Below are 18,607 nucleotides of genomic sequence, written 5' to 3' on the forward strand. Positions count from 1 at the left end.
GCAGAAAGATGATGGAAGAGTGAACTGGAAGAGTAAATGAGAGTGGAGAAAGGACTTAAACCAATTATAAAAAGACCAAAACCCTTCTTGACAAAGTGCTTAAGCTTCAAGGAAAGTTTGGAAACCGTTAAATTGTTTTAGCAGTTTGAAATCACAGGATTGAGGCACAGTGGGGATGCGGGAGCCCTTAGGTTTAATTTGCCTCGGGTTAGGAAATGGGAGTTGTAGAGCAACTAAGGGTTAAAATCTGGAGACTTAGAGAAAATTAAAGTGTTTCCAAAAACATACTAACAAAAAGAAAAGTTTTTTCTTAGATTTTTAAAAAAGATTTATTCATGAGAGACACACACAGAGAGAGAGGCAGAGAGACACAGGCAGAGGGAGAAGCAGGGTCCATGCAGGGAGCCTGATGTGGGACTTGATCCTGGGTCTCCAGGATCATGTCCTGGGCCGAAGGCAGGCGCTAAACCACTGAGCCACCCAGGGATCCCCTTTTTCTTTGATCTTTGATGGTAACCCATGTCAGCATTCAACTTTTTCTCTGACATCAAAAGGAAAAGCAATGCTGGAACCAGAATGGTCAAAGATATTTCCTCAGTTTATTTTTTCCCACCTTCATAAATTAACAGCTTAAACTAAAAGTCACTTTTAGGGTGCCTGGCTGGATCAGTCAGTAGAGCATGCATCTCTTAATCCCAAGGTTCTGAGTTCAAATCCTACACTGGGTGTTGAGATTACTTAAAATCTGAAAAACAACAAGCAAAACTAAAAGCACTTTAAAATATGGTAGAGTAGGTAACTTGATATTAAGCTAGTCAGGAAGAAAAAAATGTTCCCTAGAGAAAAATTTATTAGAAGCCAAATCACAAGTCATGAATAAAATAAAAAAACATATGAATATTCATTATTTAATTAACTAACATTTATTAAACACACTACCAATGTTCCAAGTACAAAAGGAAAATCAATTCACATAAGAAAATAAAGAACTGCCCTCTGGCTTGATATTGGATCTTTAAGTGTTTCTAGCCACAATTTTTAGGCTAAGAACCCACCACAGAAAGAAGGGAAAGATAGAAAAACTACATATTGTGTGAAATTAAAATAGGAAAACTACCTTTATATATCTTGATAACTTGTTTTAAAAAATGAACATCTTGCTTGTAAAGAAAATTATTACACCTCTATTTTCCTGATCCTGATTACCAAGTCACTTACCTGAATACCAAAATTAAACACTGTAGCATACAATTTCATCATCTTACTTGAATGAAACCAATTTATGGGGAAACTACAGAATATGGCTGTGAGGGTAACTCATAGATATATGCATTCCTATGCAATGATATAAGCTGGAAACATATATATGGTCCTTTCTAAATGAAGTTTTTATTTTCCTAGGCTTCAATTAAATACATTTCCCTCTATACAATTTTCCACAGCAGATTCTCCTAAATTCTCACAATTCCAAAAAAGCCTCACTAGGTTTCAAATCTGATTTGACCAATATTTATCAAATATAAATCATTCGAATTATCTACTTAGAAACCAGAGACATGAAATGTACTAGAAGCTCTTTTCTAATGGAAAAACTCTAGGCCATTTTCTTTTATCAGAAATAAAAATGATCAATTTCCATGTTTTCCCCAGATGTTGCCTTTTTGCTAGCTTAAAATCAACCCATGTTTTATAAAAACATCAATCTACAAAGATGGTAAAAGGGTATGTAATCACCCATTCCACAAGTACAACACAGTAGGGGACTTACTATAATCGCACAGAAATCCTTAAAAATACTAATTCCTCAGCCCCATGCTAGATCTACCGAATTAAAATTTTTTTTTACTAATTTTTTCTTGAAAAATGAGCTTCTAAATTGATTTTGGTGTCATAAAATTTAAGAATCACTTGTGCAATCAAGTAAGAATGAAAAGATATGGCTTATATTGTACTACTGGTTCTAGTTATTTGGTTGTTTTATTTGGTTTCCTCATCAGAAAAAAAATGAATAAGTTAGGTCCTCTTAGCTCCAACAATTTATATAGATGTGTCTTGAAAAGGAGAGGAAATCAGGACACACACACACAGAAGAAAGACAATGTGAGGCAGAGGGAGAAGATGACCATCTACAAGACCATGAAGCCTCAGAAAAAAATCAACATCTTGATCAGGCTTAGCCTCCAGAAGTGTGAGAAATTTCTGTTGTTTAAGCCACTTAGTCTGTGGTATTACAGTAGTCCTAGCAAACCAGTTCAATGAATTATATGGGATGCTGGAATGTATGCAGAATCCTACGCCTCCCTCAGACTAGAGAGTTAATTTCTGGGGAATACTGATCCAGAAATCTGCATTTTTATCACACACAATAAAGTGTGCTATTTATAGCCAAGTATGCAAACTACTTCTTTAAAATCTCCTGTGATAGGGACCCCTGTGTGGCCCAGTGGTTGAGCATCTGCCTTTGGCTCAGGGCATAATCCCACGGTCCTGGGATCGGGTCCCACATCAGGCTCCCTGCAAGGAGCCTGCTTCTCCTTCTGCCTGTGTCTCTCATGAATAAATAAAATCTTAAAAAAAAAAAATCTCCTGTGATATCAAATGTGTAACTGATGCAAAGATTATAAAAGAACTATATCAAATCTCTTATTCTCAAGGGCCTTACAATTGAGAGGTTAGGCCAAATATTGTTAAGAAATAAGAGAGTGAAGAGTTCCAATGTGCAAAATCTTAAAATGTTAAGGGTAAATTCTCTTGCATTCTGTAAGAGTATACAGTGCTTAATATACAATGCTTAAAAAAACAGACTCCTGAAGATGATGAGGCAATGTGGTTGACTGCAATAAAGTGAAAAGGAATGGACCAGGGACACAGAAATCAAAGTTGAGGAACTAGCCAACGTGGAGAGTCTAAAAGAAGACCATTAGGGATGCTGAGATGGCTTAGTGGTTGAGTGTCTGCATTTGGCTCAGGGCGTGATCCTGGAGTCCCGAGATCGAGTCCCACATCGGGCTTCCTGCATGGAGCCTGCTTCTCCCTCTGCCTATGTCTCTGTCTCTCTCTGTGTGTCTTTCATGAATGAAATCTTTAAAATAAAATAAAATCTTTAAAAAAAAATTTTAAAAGACCACCAACAAAGTCAGCTGGGAGAAACAATAGAAACTACAGTAACTGAAAGTGGCAGACAAAGCCATAAGATGGTCCTTATAGTTTAAATAATAGATATTAGAAAATTTCTACAGGGGACAGAAAACTATAAAATGTAATCTAGCTATTAAAAACAAGAAAAAAGAACCAAACAGAACTTCTAGGACTGAAAAATACAGACAAAAATTAAAAACAAAATGGATGGTTGTAACATAAAAAACAGATGAAGAGAAGTAAAGTAGAATATGGGTCAGAAGAAATGGTGCAGAATAAAGCATGATGAAACAAGAACAACTGGAAAATATAGAAAAGACCGTTTTAAACATAGAAGGCAGAGTCTGGGGGGATCCCTGGGTGGCGCAGCGGTTTGGTGCCTGCATTTGGCCCAGGGCGCGATCCTGGAGACCCGGGATTGAATCCCACGTCGGGCTCCCGGTGCATGGAGCCTGCTTCTCCCTCTGCCTGTGTCTCTGCCTCTCTCTCTCTCTCTGTGACTATCATAAATAAATAAAAAATTAAAAAAAAAATTAAAAAAAAAGAAGGCAGAGTCTGTGGTATTTGATGAGAATCCCCACAGAAAAGAATGGGGAAAGAGGCAATATGTGAAGGAGTAGTATCAAGATTTTCTTAGAAGTAATAAAAGACTCAAATCTAGAATTCAGAAAGCTGAACAAATCCCAAACAACAATGATAAAAGAAATCCATACCCAGATACGTAATAATTACACTTCGTAAAATGAAGGCAGATCGATTTATTTTTTCTCCCTTTATTTATTTTAAAGATATTATTTATTTATTCATGAGACAGAGAGAGAGAGAGAGAGAGAGGCAGAGACTCAGGCAGAGGGAGAAGCAGGCTCCATGCAGGGAGCCCAACGTGGGACTCGATCTGGGTCTCCAGGATCACACCCTGGGCTGAAGGCAGCGCTAAACTGATGAGCCACCAGCGCTACCCAAGAGATTTCAATGTTTAACTTACCTGATGGCTGACTCAAGAGCAACAGGGGAAGTTCAAAGACAGTAGAAAAATATCTCCAATGAAAGATAATGAAGCCCAAATTAGAATTTCACATTCAGCAAAAGTATCTTTGCAGAATGAGGGCAAAATATTTTCAAAGAAACCATGAGTAAGTATGCCACCAGTGGACTCTCACCACTTTAGAATTATGAAATTCTAAAACATTTCAGGTAGAAATTTAGTTCAGATGGTAAGCCTGAGATAGAAAAAAAGAATAAAGAGCAAAGGAGGTGAAATATATGTATGGGTAAATACAAACACCGACTACATAGACAAAATAGTCTTGCCATATTAAAAGACATTTATGTAAATAACTACTGAATTAAAGTGAATAGAAATAAAATACATGATCATAGTAAGCAATCTGGGAATGAGAGTTGTTTCAGTTATTAGAACATAGTAACTGCCTAATAAATAATCCCAAAACTTACTAGAATAAACTATCCATGTTTATGGATTCTGTGAGTCAGGAATTTGGTAGGACACAGCAAGGATGGCTTGTCTCTACTCCATTAAGCTTTGGGCTTGGAATCCTCTGAACTTGCTTACTCATGTCGGACACCTGATGCTGGCTGTGGGTTGGGGACCTCAGTTTCTTCATGTGGGTTAGTTTAGGCTTCCTTATGACATGATGTCTGGAATCCAAGGGTGGGCTTTCCAAGAGGGGAAAGTAGAAGTAGAAGACCTATAGCCTTTTATGACCTAACCTCAAAAGTTGTGGTTACATATGATGCATTTTGTTATATCAGGGCAGTCATAAAGTCTTATTCAGGTTCAAAGAAGAGCTGGAGGAGGTTGCAAACTTCTAGAAGAGCATGTGGGATTGGAAATACTGCCATGGCCATTTTTTTGAAACTTTAATCAGCAAAATGTAAAGATAATGATTAAATTTAGTCTGGCTTAATCTGAATGTGCATATTACAGGTTAATCATCAAAAGACAAAAGCCACTGAACTAGAGAAGAGAAAAAAAGTGGGTATAGCTCAGCAAAAGAAAAACCGTATCATGTATATTAAAGAAGAATTTAACATAAAGAATTGGCTAAACAGATTTTGGGAGAATTGAAAACATCAGTTATTAAAGGGAAGTGGGTGACATTATTAGAACCTGAACCCTAGAAGAGATACCCTGCAGAGTGCCAGAGAAAAACTAGAGCCTAAGAACCAATCAGAAACTACTGGAAGAAAAGCCACTGTTGAGGTGATGCTGACAATATTAGGAAGCAAATGGCAAAGCTAAAAGTCTCTTTTCCCTTTCTCCAGCATTCCAGTCCTCCTCCTAGTGCCACCTATTTGTGGAACCTAAAGAAAGCCAAATGGCAAAAAAGAAATGCAGTTTACAAAGTTCTAGAGTACAATAAAGTGTCTAGAGTTGAGGGTTAATAATTAGTAATTGGCATATATAGAATAAAAAAAGTACAAAAAATTTTTAAAAGGCAAGAAAACAGAGAAAAAGAATAAGCTACACTTTGAAGCCAACTCTGAAAGGCTGTAGGAATAAGGGTAAACAGGAAGTAAGAGCAATAGTGGTCTACAGTTCAACTTGGAGTCATATGGGTAACTCATAAAAACTCGACTCTGGAATTGGTCAAGTTACTAGTGGCTAAGTGCCTATGTGGAGGATGAAAATACAATGCGGGACATCAAGTTATTTTTAAAAGCAACTTTTCAAATAGAATATTGGCATATAATTAAAGATCACCATACACACAGGATGTAAGATAATGATTAGCTGAAATAAAAGAAAAATAAAAACAGTCCCACAGGAGAGTTCCAGATTTGAGAATGAACACAGACTATGAAATAATCATGCTTTATGATCATGTTCAAGTAGATAAAAGATTGAAAATTCAGCAAGACAGCTGAAGAAGCTACGAGTGACAGAATTTGCATATTTGTAATTAGAAATTTGAGAACTGAAAATACAATGGGCTAAGAATAACCAAGACACTTTTATAGAAGTTCGGAGGACCTGTTCTGCCAAATAGAAAAATCAATAAATCAGCTACAGTGATGAAATTACTAGCACAGGGATAGAAAAGGAGAAATAAAAAATCCAGAGATGTACACATAAATGGATATACTTTGGTGGTACTGCAGAAAAGAACATACTTGGTAAAAGAACATGTTTCACAATTCAATAAATGGTGAGGCACACCCAGCATACACAAAATTAATTCCTCATAAATTGAAAACTGAAAACGTGAAAGGCAAAGCTAAAGCCTTTATAAAACAATATATAGAGAGGTACCTGCATGACCTTGGATAGAGAACACTGTTTTAAGCAACTCACGAAATACACTAACCTTAAAACAAAAGACTGATACTTCCTAGTACCTAACCTTTGAGAAATTCTTTTTAGCAAGGAACATCATGAAGAAGAGAGGGAAAGGCAAGCCAGAGTGGGAGAAGATATTTGGAAATATGTAGCTAACTAAAAACAGGATTTATAAAGATCTTCTATAGATCAATGAGGGAAAAGACTGCTAATACAGCAGAAAAATGGGCAAAAGAATTGAAAAGACAGTTTGCAAAAAACAAAGTCAAAGTGGCCAACAAACTCAGAAAAAGGTGCTCAATTTCACTGGTCGTTAGGGAAATACAGAGTAAAATTTCAATAACATACAACTGTACAATCCACCAGGTTGGCAAAATTAAAAAAAAAAATCTGTTAATACCAGTGTTGAATGGGGTAAGCAAATACAGGATATCTCTACTGCTAAGGCAATACTCTGTTATGGTCTAATAAAACTTAAGATGTGAATACCTAAGAGCAAGCAATTCCATTCCTACATATATAGGTATATACCTTAGCTGCGCTAGGAAATACATACAATAATGTTCATTGAGCAACTGTGATTGCCCCAAACTAAAAACATCCCATAGTCAATAGAATGAATAAATAAATTGTGATGTATTAATGCAAAGGTAAACTACATAACAATGATGAATAAAGTGTGGCTGTAAGCAACAACATGGATGATTCCCATGTTGAATGATGAGAGCAGCAGCCACAAAAAAAAGTCTGATTCCATTTATACCAAGTTCAAAAACAATCAAAAAGTAAACTATATTGTTTTAAGTACATGATAGGTAGTTAACACTATAAATAGAAACAAAGAATTATCACAAAAGGTAGCATAGTGGTATTATCAAAGGATATGTGTAGGGAAGTTGGTTGTGACTGAGAAGGGACTACGAGGGACATTTCTGAGCTGCTGCCAATGTTCTACTGATTTGACAGGTAGTTACCAGCCCTTACTTTATAATTAATCCTTAAAAAAAAATAAATAAAATTAATCCTTAAACTGTGTATTTATTTTCTATATACTCTTGTGTGTGTGTATATGTGTATATATATATATATTTGAATATATATTTCTGAACTTAAACAAAGCTAAGAAATAGCAAGAGAAAAATGAACACTGAAAATTACCTATTACTTACTCTGATCCCCAAGATTTCAACTTCCTGATTTATGTTTTGAAATTGTTGAAAGTAAAATAGTTAAATCCATACTTACTGACTGCATACAAAATGATTTCTTATTTACAATTACAATGAATTTTTATAATTTAACTGTTCATTATAGTTTTAAATTATCAGGTCAAAAGATTTTTCCTTAAGATCTCAGGAGAACAATTTTCTGTCTTCATTTTACTAATTATAAATTATAAAACAGTGGACTCTAAACAAGGAGTGTTGTAATTGACAAAAAATAAAAACAAAGATATACATCTATTTCTAAGTTCTACCTTTGGGAAAATTTAGAGGAAATTACTGATGAGTACCAAACAAGTTTTGAACTCCAAAAAGGAATATACTTTGTAAAGGTGCCTGGTTGGCTCAGTCAGTAGAGCAGGTGACTCTTTGGCCTTAGGGTTATATATGAGTTTAAGCCTGACATTGGGCGTGAAGCCTACTATAAATAAAATAAAAATCTTTTTTTTTTAAAAGGAATATACTTTAGATATCCCCAACCAACAGTGTGATATTTACCAGACCTTCTAGGTTTTACAGTCACTATTTTCTCAACTGTTTTAACAGAATCTCCAGGAGCCAAAAGTACTTTGAAGTAATGTTCCTCTACACACAGCGACTATTATATCCCCATGACTGCAAACTTGAAAATTAGGAAATACCAAAGCAATGTTACTCAGAAAATGATTAGCAAAATTGGAAATCTCTGGAGTCAACCATGGACTAGGATTTACAAAGATACTGTCAAATTTCTTAATTTATTTTTAGTAGTAAAAAAAAATCACTCAGTGGTTCCATACAAAATCAAATAATTTTTACACCTGGTATTTTAATCATCAAAAGTGATCTCATGGTACAGAAATAAAATAGATAATGACAAAAAATATCATTAACTTCACGCCCTGGCTTTCCAGCTTAGTAGAACTAAATAGAAATTAATGGTAATAACCATTACCTACAGGAAAAGAAAAAGCAATGATAAAATCTTTCAGGCTTGGGCAGCCCGGGTGGCTCAGCGGTTTAACGCCACCTTCAGCCCAGGGCCTGATCCTGGAGACCTGGGATCGAGTCCCACATTGGGCTCCCTGCATGGAGCCTGCTTCTCCCTCTGCCTGTGTCTCTTTCTCTCTCTCATTAATAAATAAATAAAATCTTTAAAAAAAAAGAAAAAAGAAAACAAATGGTTTAAAAAAATGTTCCAGGCTTAATCGCAAAATGAACTTAATCCATGTTGGTTTTGTTTGTATCTATTAAAGCACTGATTACTATAAATAAGAACTGGTAGCAGGGTTCCAAATTTACTTCTGAAGAGATGTGGAGATTTAAATAAGAGTAAGCCATCAGATCACAGTTGAGGATTACTGAAAGACTCCCTGGAAAACATCAGTTACTATCATACAAAGCAGAGTGAAAATGGGGAAAAGTCCTTTTATTATTGCTAGCCAAGAGTTCTAAGCCATTGACTTTGATGTTCCTGAATTCAATTTTAAGGAATTTTAAACATTATTCTTGAAGAAAAATTACTTATATCAATGGTATCCATTTCCTTTAAACTCATCCCATCCACCTATCCTTGCCTCCAATGCAGAATATCCTTTTATTCAAACAAATTCACATTCCACTCCCAAATATATTTTCCCAATTGGCTGATACTTTTACAAAAGAATGAAATAATATAGCTGGTTGACAAAGTAATTTCAACTATTTATAAATGAAATAAAAGGAAAGTTAAGCGGAGAGTATAAAAAGATACCAAATGGGAGTAATACTGATGTGACTCTAGTCGAGTTTATCAAAGTATCTATTAGTAGCCTGGACAAGGGATCAGATGAAAAGCAGCTAGAGAACTGACTTCCTGTGGTTACAAAATGCCAATTGCTTTAGAATGCATGACAGCCTTAGAAATAAATGAAACACTTGCTGCTTTTACCAAGTTTACAGTGTTGAGTACATTTTACATCATTTTAATGAAAACATTTATACAAATTTACTGCAATATCTCCTATCAGAAAACAGAGTTTCTACCATTAAAGACCTAAAAAAATAAATTTTTATCTTTGTCAACTCCCTTTCTGGGAATGCAGGATAAAATATATGTTTCCCTTAAAATATTTTTTTTCTGTCCAATAGGTTGCTGGAAGAAAAAAAGTCAAGACTCAACTAGTAATGATTTTTTTTTAATTTCTAGTTTTCATCTACTTCTAAGGACACTCCCTTTACAAAACCTTTCAGTCAAAAAAAAAAAAAAAAACCTTTCAGTCTTATATACTATGACAATCATGTTTAGAGCTCCAAATAAATAAAATAGCCACGTTAGAAGGCATATTGAAGAATCAAATGATTAGCCACATTTATCTGTTCACATTCATGGGTCCTCTAAGAGGGTTGTCAGAGTTCTTATAATACTGTTAACATTTAATACAAGTTAACATGTGTCATCTGATCTACTGCTCATGGGTTACAACACTGACGCTATTATTAATACAGATCCTAATTTTGGGGAGACAGTGATATTAACAAACTCTGGTTAAATTACCAGGACATTAAACTGTAACTGTATAATTTAAAATGGCTACTCTTCATCCACTGCTACCATCTCCCTCTCCCCCCTGGTGTTAAACTCAAAAGCCTAAACTATAAGAGGTGCAGGGTGCCAAACACTTTTGTATAGGAAAACTGGGTCTTGTATAGTAAACAAACAAACAAAAAAATTCACAAAATAAAGATTAAACTGTTTGGATGGCTGCAACTGTTATTTTCAATTTTTTGATCTTTTATCTCTTCTGGTGACGAACGCATTTTTTTTCCTTCTTTTCATCCACAGAGGTTAATACACAAATTTTTTGTAAGCATTATAAAACATCATTCCAGTTCAAAATTGCTTGTGATCATATCCACATATGAAGCACTAGACAAGTGTATATTATATTCCAAAATGCTTTAAAATTCTTCACTGTAGTTTTCTACTGATGTTTCCCTTAAATTAAGGCTTCATCAAAGAGAAATTCATAGTATTATGAATTGATTTTTTTTCACTCCTGAATTAAGTGCAATCTTTCCAAAATCAAGTAGTCCTGGAGAAAATTTAAGACAACTTCCGTTAATCAGTGTCATGATTAAAATAGTATCTTACTGGAGGTCCAGGCAAATCTTCATCTCCATCCGTGTCTGGAGCAAATGACACAGTAAGATCCACATATTTCTTTTCAGTAGAAGGTTTCACAAGTTTATGCATTCTAAGAAAAATAATCAAGGACAAATAATTTGGTAAATTCTGTAAAATGAAAGAGTGACTTCCCGTTTAATGTTGCCCAGAGAATCTGGACCTGTGTGTCTGGACTTCACATTTATTTTAAAATCTAATAATTCATCTGCTTTCATATGTTACAATTTTTCTTTACTAAAAGCTCTAAACTCAAGACATTCATTTATGTAATAGTGAATCAGTCTGGACTACCGTTAATATTGATAAAGAAAACAGACCATTTGCTAAAAGACAACGCTCTCGCCCAAAACCAAAATGTAAGCAATGTATTTTAAAAGTCAATTATCCTCATATTTCCTATAAAGTGTGGAGGCATCATAAATTCTTTAAGCATTTCTATGTAAAGAGTAAAAAGCAAACTAGATTTAAATCTTCAAATGCAAGCTAATCACAATGAAAGACATAAGCTTTACCTTTCCCTTATATCCCATGTATATCTTATTTACTAAAAAAAAAACCTGTTGTTGTGATTGTCACTGATACTATCTTAAATCAAGTTATCATCTGTATTTCCTTTGATTACTGGATTAGTTTTGAGCCAGCTTTCTCCTACCTCCAATCTACTCTGCTGCCAGAACACTCTTAGGATGCAAATCTGATTTTACTCTCTTGCCTAATAATATTATGTATCATATGCCATGTACCTATCTCATATCAGGCTTTGAACTATGTAATCTATTTAAATGTCAATAATAGCTCTTGCCATTTTACAAAGATAGTTTGTCCCATTTATAACTTCTCATTCTTTCTACCATTCTCATCATCTCATCCTTAAGTTATTCCGAAATACTGATTTTCCAAATAAATCATGCATGCTTTACTACCTATATGCTTTTGCATAAACTATTGCTTTTGCCTAATACCCTTTTTCAAAGGTAGCTCAAATGAAATCTACCCTAAAGTGAAGGATTGAGTTAGTAGTGCCTAAGGTATTCTGTAAAAATATTTATTATACAAATTATTCAATTACATTTTAATGATTAACATGTCTCTTTTTCATAATAGACTGTGAATTCCTTGAGGGCACAGGCTATTTAATAAAGATGTATATTAACAAAAGATTTACAAGGGTAACATTTATGGACTACCTCTTGGTTGCTATTATACTGCTAGTCTTTACTACTATTTTAATGATCAACAGCTATGGGGACAATCATTCCTAGTTGTGGACAGAAAACTAAGTTTCAAAAACTTTTTTATTTATTTATTTATTTATTTATTTATTTATTTATTTATTTATTTATTTATTTATTCATTTATGATAGTCACAGAGAGAGAGAGAGAGAGAGAGAGAGAGAGAGAGAGGCAGAGACACAGGCAGAGGGAGAAGCAGGCTCCATGCACCGGGAGCCTGACGTGGGACTCGATCCCGGGTCTCCAGGATCGCGCCCTGGGCCAAAGGCAGGCGCCAAACCGCTGCGCCACCCAGGGATCCCTTCAAAAACTTTCAGTAAGCTATTCAATGTGGCAAAATAAGTAGCTGGGCATGGATGTGAATCCAGGTCTTTCAGAAGCCAAGCTTCTCTAGCCACTTAATAGGTACTTAATAAATGTCCTTAGTAAACAGCTGGTAAATGAAGATATAATAAATAAAAAATATCATTCACAAAGTATATCATGCTGGAGATTCCAAATACTGGCCAACTTATAAAACACTATTGGGCATTACTTGCAACAAATTTTAAATTCTACTAATCAATATGCTTCAGGACCACACATTCTATTCTCATCTCTATTCTCATTAATATACTATTAATATATCCAAAAGATACTCAGGGATCCTAATGACAAAATAATATAAGGCAAATTAATACCTTATCTATGTAACAGCAATTTTGCTGTTTCAAATATAGATCAATAAGCCTGGATTATAGTAATTAAAAAGTGATTACTCTCATTAATTGATAATCATAGTTAAAACTTACATATGTTAAACCACCCATTATGCAGAGATGCATAGGACAAATAATTTTATGCTAATTTTTATTTATTTAATACAAGTTAACATGTCATCTGACTTGCTCTTGGTAAAACACTGATGCTATCAACAATGATTCTGATTTTTAGGAGACAGTGATATTAACAAAGTCTAGTTAAATTAGCAGAGGTAAATCTATTTGATTTTCCAGTGTGCATCCCCCTTATGTTTTAATTCTTGTGAATCTTCTGATGTGAGGTTCAATACTTACGTTAACTTTAATCTTTTTGCATGACCTGGCATTACAGGAACATAAAGCATTTTGACTCCCTGTACCACCATTGTTGGTTCAATTCCATACTTCTCCTAAAAGTAAATACCCAAAAGATGGCAGTCAAAGCCATGTCCAAATATAAAAGGTTGGGTGACAATATATTACAACCAGTAAAAAGACACTTGACAAACTTCTGAATATTTATGAAAACCTCCAACTAATGAACTAAGTAAATAAGTGTCTCACTTTGACTGCATTTATGAAATCCAAGAGGGTGAAGTCTTCTTTTCCATGTATTGTCCATCTGTCCCAAATTGTAAATGATATTCCGTTTCTGTTGTAGAAAAAATATTCAGAACAAAAACATTTTAATTTTTTTCCTTTAGTAATAATAAAAAGCCCCAGAAGTTCATAATTTGTTACTTAGCTACATAATAACATAGAGGAAAAAGAAAAATACAACTTATTTCCCTATCATACCATACAAGGTAGCCATTTTTATCAGTACCTTGTTGATCCTTCCAGTGTCTCATAATAAATCAGTATCTCTTAGGCAAGAGAGTTCTCTATTTAAACAGCTACATGGGTTTCTCTCTGTGGATGTTTCAGTCCCCTATTACTGAACAGCTGGGTTATTCCAGTCTTTGGCTATGATAAACAATGCTACAATGAACATCTTATAAATATATCATCTGAGATGAGTGCAAATGTGTCTACAAATTTGAAATAATGCACTATATTTCTCTTATTATGGGATATACTATTTTATACTCTTATCAGTAGTAATGTATGAGGAGAGTGGTTCCCACTCTTGCCAAGACCGATATTTTCAAATTTCTGGTTGTTGTCAATTTGAAAGTGAAAAATGAAAGTCCAGGGGGATTGTTTTGTTCTGTCACATAGTTTCTGGAACCAGATTCTAAATCTTATGATAGATCAGTAAGACACTATAATGCCTTCTAACTCATCTGAATTAAGAAAAAACAGATGAAACCATAACAAAGTACAATGCTAAATAATGTAGCAGATTAACTGTTGTGAGTGTTCTATGGCAGTTTAGTCAGGAATGCTTCACATAAAGCAAAAGAATAAAATTGGACCACTATCTTACACCATATGAAAATTAACTCAAAGGGAGCCTGACTAGCTCAGCCAGAAGAGCATGTGACTCTTCATCTTGGGGTTAAGTTTGAGCCCCACTTTGGGTGTAGAGATTAATTAAAAATAAAATCTTAAAAAAGAAATTAACTGAAAATGAATGAAAGTCCTGCATGTAAGATCTGAAACCATAAAACTCCTAGAAGAAAACAAAGGTGGTAAGTAAGCTTCTTGACATCAGGCTTGGTGATAAGTTTTTTACATTTGATACCAAAAGCAAAAGTAGACAAATGGGACTACATCAAACTAAAAAGCTTCTACATAGCAAAGAAAACCATCAACAAAATGAAAAGGCAGACAAAATGAACAGTGGTTAATTGTTCAAATTAATAATCTTACATAAAAGAAATCTAGAAGTAAATAAACCAGGGATGTTCCATTGGTTCTGTAAAGTGACTAGGGATCCAGGCTTTCTATACTCATTACTGGGAGGCAATTTTTCACTCATGACATGTCTTATGATAGCTTTTATCTAGAAATATCCTTTCAGGGATGTTTTCAGAGGAAACAGCCTTGAATGATAAAATAGTGTCGCTCTTCAGGTCAGAGAACAGATCTGATTCCTGGACAAGGCAATAAAGATAATGCCTCTCTGCTGGGCACAAGTGGTCAGATTTGCCAGCAGTCTTTGCATAAAATTGGGGTATTCTTAAGCTCAGTGTTCCTTAGCTGTAACAGATCTATTGCATGTATAGTATCAACCTGGATGTTCTGCATTATCCCCATGGGACTTGGAGGGCAAGAGAAAACAATGCAAACATGAAGCTCATGTTACCTGCTATGCCAGAAGTAATAAATTGAATTAAAAAGAAAAGGCAACCTACTGAATGGAAATAAATACTTGCAAATCATGAATCTAATAAGGAGTGAGTAACCAAAATATATAAAGAACCTGAAGACATATAAACAGGTATGAAAAACTGCTCAACATCACTAAACACCTGGGAAATGCAAATCAAAACCATAATGAGGTTATCACCTCACAACTATTAGAATGGCTAATATTAAAGACAAGAAATACCAAGTGTTGGCAACAGTATGGAGGTTCCTTAAAATATTAAAACTAGAATTACCATATGATCCAGCAATTTCACTTCTGGATATTTATCCAAAGAAAATGAGAGTAAGTAACTCCAAGACATATCAGTACTCCCAAGATTTCTTTTGAAATCTTGTTATTTGGAACAACATAGGCATTATGTTAAGTGAAATAAGTCAGAGAAAGACAATAATATCTATGATCTCACTCAGATGCGGAATCTTAAAAAAAAAGAAACCAATGTGAAACTGAGCTCAGAGATAGAGACAACAGATTAGTAGTTGCCAGAGGTGGGACTGGGGTATGAGCAAAATGGGTGAAAAGAGTCAAAAGGTATGAGCTTCCAGCTTTAAGATAAATTAGTCATGGGTATATAATACACAGCATGGTGACTATAGCTAATAATACTATGCTGTATAGTTGAAAGTTGCTAAGAGAGCAGATTAAAATATCACAAGGGAAAGACTATGCTTAACTCTGTATGGTGATGTTGACTGGACTTATTATTCTGATCATTTCTTAATACATATAGGTGTTGAATCATTGGGTTGCACACCTGAAACTAATCTAATGCATGTCAGTTATGTCTCAATTAAAAAAAAAAAAAGAAAAGAAATGCTTCATGAAGATGGGATTTTGACCTAGTCTTACCAAAGATTACTATGTCCATAAGAAAAGGAGACGTGAAACTATGATATTTTCCTTTTAGAAGGTAAAAATTTTATTTCATTTTCATTATGCAAGAGAAATAGACTTTCATGCATACCTGATTTCAGTTCTTTTTACTTCAGATGTCTCTGTAAACACTATAATTGGAATAGCTAAGTTAAGGAAACAATTTTTGTAAGCTTCAAATGGATAGTCACCAGCTACCTTGATCATCTCCAGTGCAACCTAGATAAAAGAAGGTGATCTGATTATATAGAGCCCCAAACTATTTATGACTTTAAATGCATTTATTTAGGGATGCCTGGGTGGCTCAGCAGTTGAGTGTCTGCCTTTAGCTCAGGTTGTGATCCCAGGGCCCTGGGATCGAGCCCTACATCAGCTCCCTGTGGGAAACCTGCTTCTCTCTCTGCCTAGGTCTCTGCCTCTCTCTGTCTCTCATGAATAAATAAATAAAAATCTTTAAATAAATAAACAAATGCATTTATTTAATTTTCCTAAATTCTTCTCAAGCGTTTCTCTGTAAAGAGTAAAAGCAGCTACTAGATTGAAATAATAGGAATTTTTTATAAATCTGTCCACTTTTTGCATATCTTATACTTTCAAACTTTTCACCTGTTCTATATGGGTTGAACAGTTATTAAAATGACTAATTTAATCATTTAATCTTCCTATTGTGGAAGACATGAGAATTCAAGAAATATAATACTCTAAAATCCTTTAATACAGGAGATAATTACATAGCTTTGAAGTATAACACTATAGTACAGCATAACAACTAGGGCCAGCCTAAAGATTCTGAATCATTAAGGAAAGATTAAACTGTAAGAAATCTGAATCACTAACAGGAATTACATTTTTTAAGGCAAAGAACTAAAGTCTAATACAATCAAAGACCAACCATTAGAGCAGTTCACTTTATTCAAGAAAAATAGAGTGCTTTGTATGGAGAATACAAGAATGATTAAGAGTATTATTGCTTGTAATAATAATTATACTCTATCTTGACAGAGGTTAGTTATTATATTAAAATATCTATATATCTATAAAGCTTCAAAATGTGGATGACCTTATTTTCAGAAATACCTTGATATTTAAAATTATAAGATCAGTATGGATCCCTCCTTCTCTAAGATCTCTGAGTGACTGGCTAGTGTGGCATAGTAGGGAAAACAGGTAAGAGGCAATGAAAAAGAAGTATTTCCATTTAAAGAATAATACACTTACCAAGCCAGAAACTGCAGCAGTGGATGTTGCTATTGCAGGTATAATTTTACCAGCTATGCGCTTTGTCTTAAAACGGTCAGCTGGTTCAATGCTATACATTTTGGCACGAAGGTTTGATGCAGCTGTAATGAAATCTATGTGTCCATTATGTTCATCATCTTTCTCAAATGAAAGCACTGCCATCTGAAGATCACCTGATCATAACCAGAAAAATAAAGTTTTGTAGTAATTTGTAAAGGTTTTATTAGGTAATAAACAATGTGGATTCGTTATCCTTAAATATTCCTTTACAAAATACATGAAAAAAATCCAGAAAGATGAAGTTATTGAAGGATATGAAAATGATGGCTGTGATATCACTAAATCAGAGAAATTTCTATATTAAAAAAAAATCTTTCTAAAAAACAGAAAATAAGAAAGCCATATATCACATCTGCTATTAAGTGGCTTACAAATAAAGTTAACATTGGGTACTGTACTAAAATTGTTTCCATAAATACTATTCTAAACATTTTGCCCTGTTAACTAAGTACAGGGTCAGTGAGTCTAATACAAATATGTATCTGTTTGTAATATTTCTAGATTAGTGATTTCAAAAATCATTCTGTAGGTAGGGCAGCCTGGGTGGCTCAGCAGTTTAGCACCGCCTTTGGTTCAGGGCGTGATCCTGGAGACCCAGGACTGAGTCCCATGTCAGGCTCCCTGCATGGAGCCTGCTTCTCCCTCTGCCTGTGTCTCTGCCCCTCCCCCTGCCCCGCCCCCAATCTCTCTCTGTGTCTCTCATGAATAAATAAATAAAATCTTTAGAAAAAAAATCATTTGTAGATAGGTGTAGTTTGATCTGTTATAAAAAAGAGAAAGTAAGAAATGGTATTTTCCTAGAATTGTAACATACCTGTATTTTATTTACAAAATAAACAGTTGGCTAACCTAGGTTATTTCCTGAATTTTACTGGTTTGTACATAAAAATCCTGAAGGTCTGGAAACTGCTGATTTATGTAATAAAGCATGGTAAGCAGTTCTAAAAACATAGCTAATGGCTTTGTTTTTAAGGAATACAACTTTGGTTTTCTTATGTTTAAAACCATTTAGCAAGGATGTATGCAGGTCAAGATGTATTTCCCATGTATAACTAAGGAGACTAATAAGCCAGAAGAAATCTGTCTATGGCTTTTTATCCTTAAAGTGATAAAACTGGCTTGTGTTGGTCTATATGGAAACTCCATTTTTTTGCTCTTTATGCTGGCCATGAGTTAAAAAGGAATCATACAGTAGAATCCCAAGGACTACACCAGTTAGAACAATGACAATAAAGCAGATAATACATTTCTGAATAGCAATTGAAGGTAGGGCAAAAGGTGACAAATAATGAATTTAGTCATAGTTAAAGATGAACAGTGACTTTCATATGATCGTGA

General features: G+C 34.4%; 1 protein-coding gene across 1 annotated transcript in view; it reads right to left on the reverse strand.

Annotated features, from left to right (window-relative positions):
• Positions 1–580: 580 nt before the first annotated feature.
• Positions 581–18,607, reverse strand: part of UBA6 (ubiquitin like modifier activating enzyme 6) — a 91,905-nt gene continuing 73,878 nt past the window's right edge. The window contains exons 29-33 of the mRNA XM_055342445.1: positions 17,189–17,382; positions 16,062–16,189; positions 13,345–13,432; positions 13,096–13,190; positions 581–10,877 (exon numbers count right to left, since the gene is read on the reverse strand). Coding sequence (XP_055198420.1) covers positions 10,742–10,877; positions 13,096–13,190; positions 13,345–13,432; positions 16,062–16,189; positions 17,189–17,382 — 641 coding nt within the window. The 3' untranslated portion in view covers positions 581–10,741. The remainder of the gene's footprint in view (positions 10,878–13,095; positions 13,191–13,344; positions 13,433–16,061; positions 16,190–17,188; positions 17,383–18,607) is intronic.

Source organism: Nyctereutes procyonoides, unplaced genomic scaffold (genome assembly GCF_905146905.1).
Source record: "Nyctereutes procyonoides isolate TBG_1078 unplaced genomic scaffold, NYPRO_anot_genome, whole genome shotgun sequence".
NCBI lineage: Eukaryota > Metazoa > Chordata > Mammalia > Carnivora > Canidae > Nyctereutes > Nyctereutes procyonoides.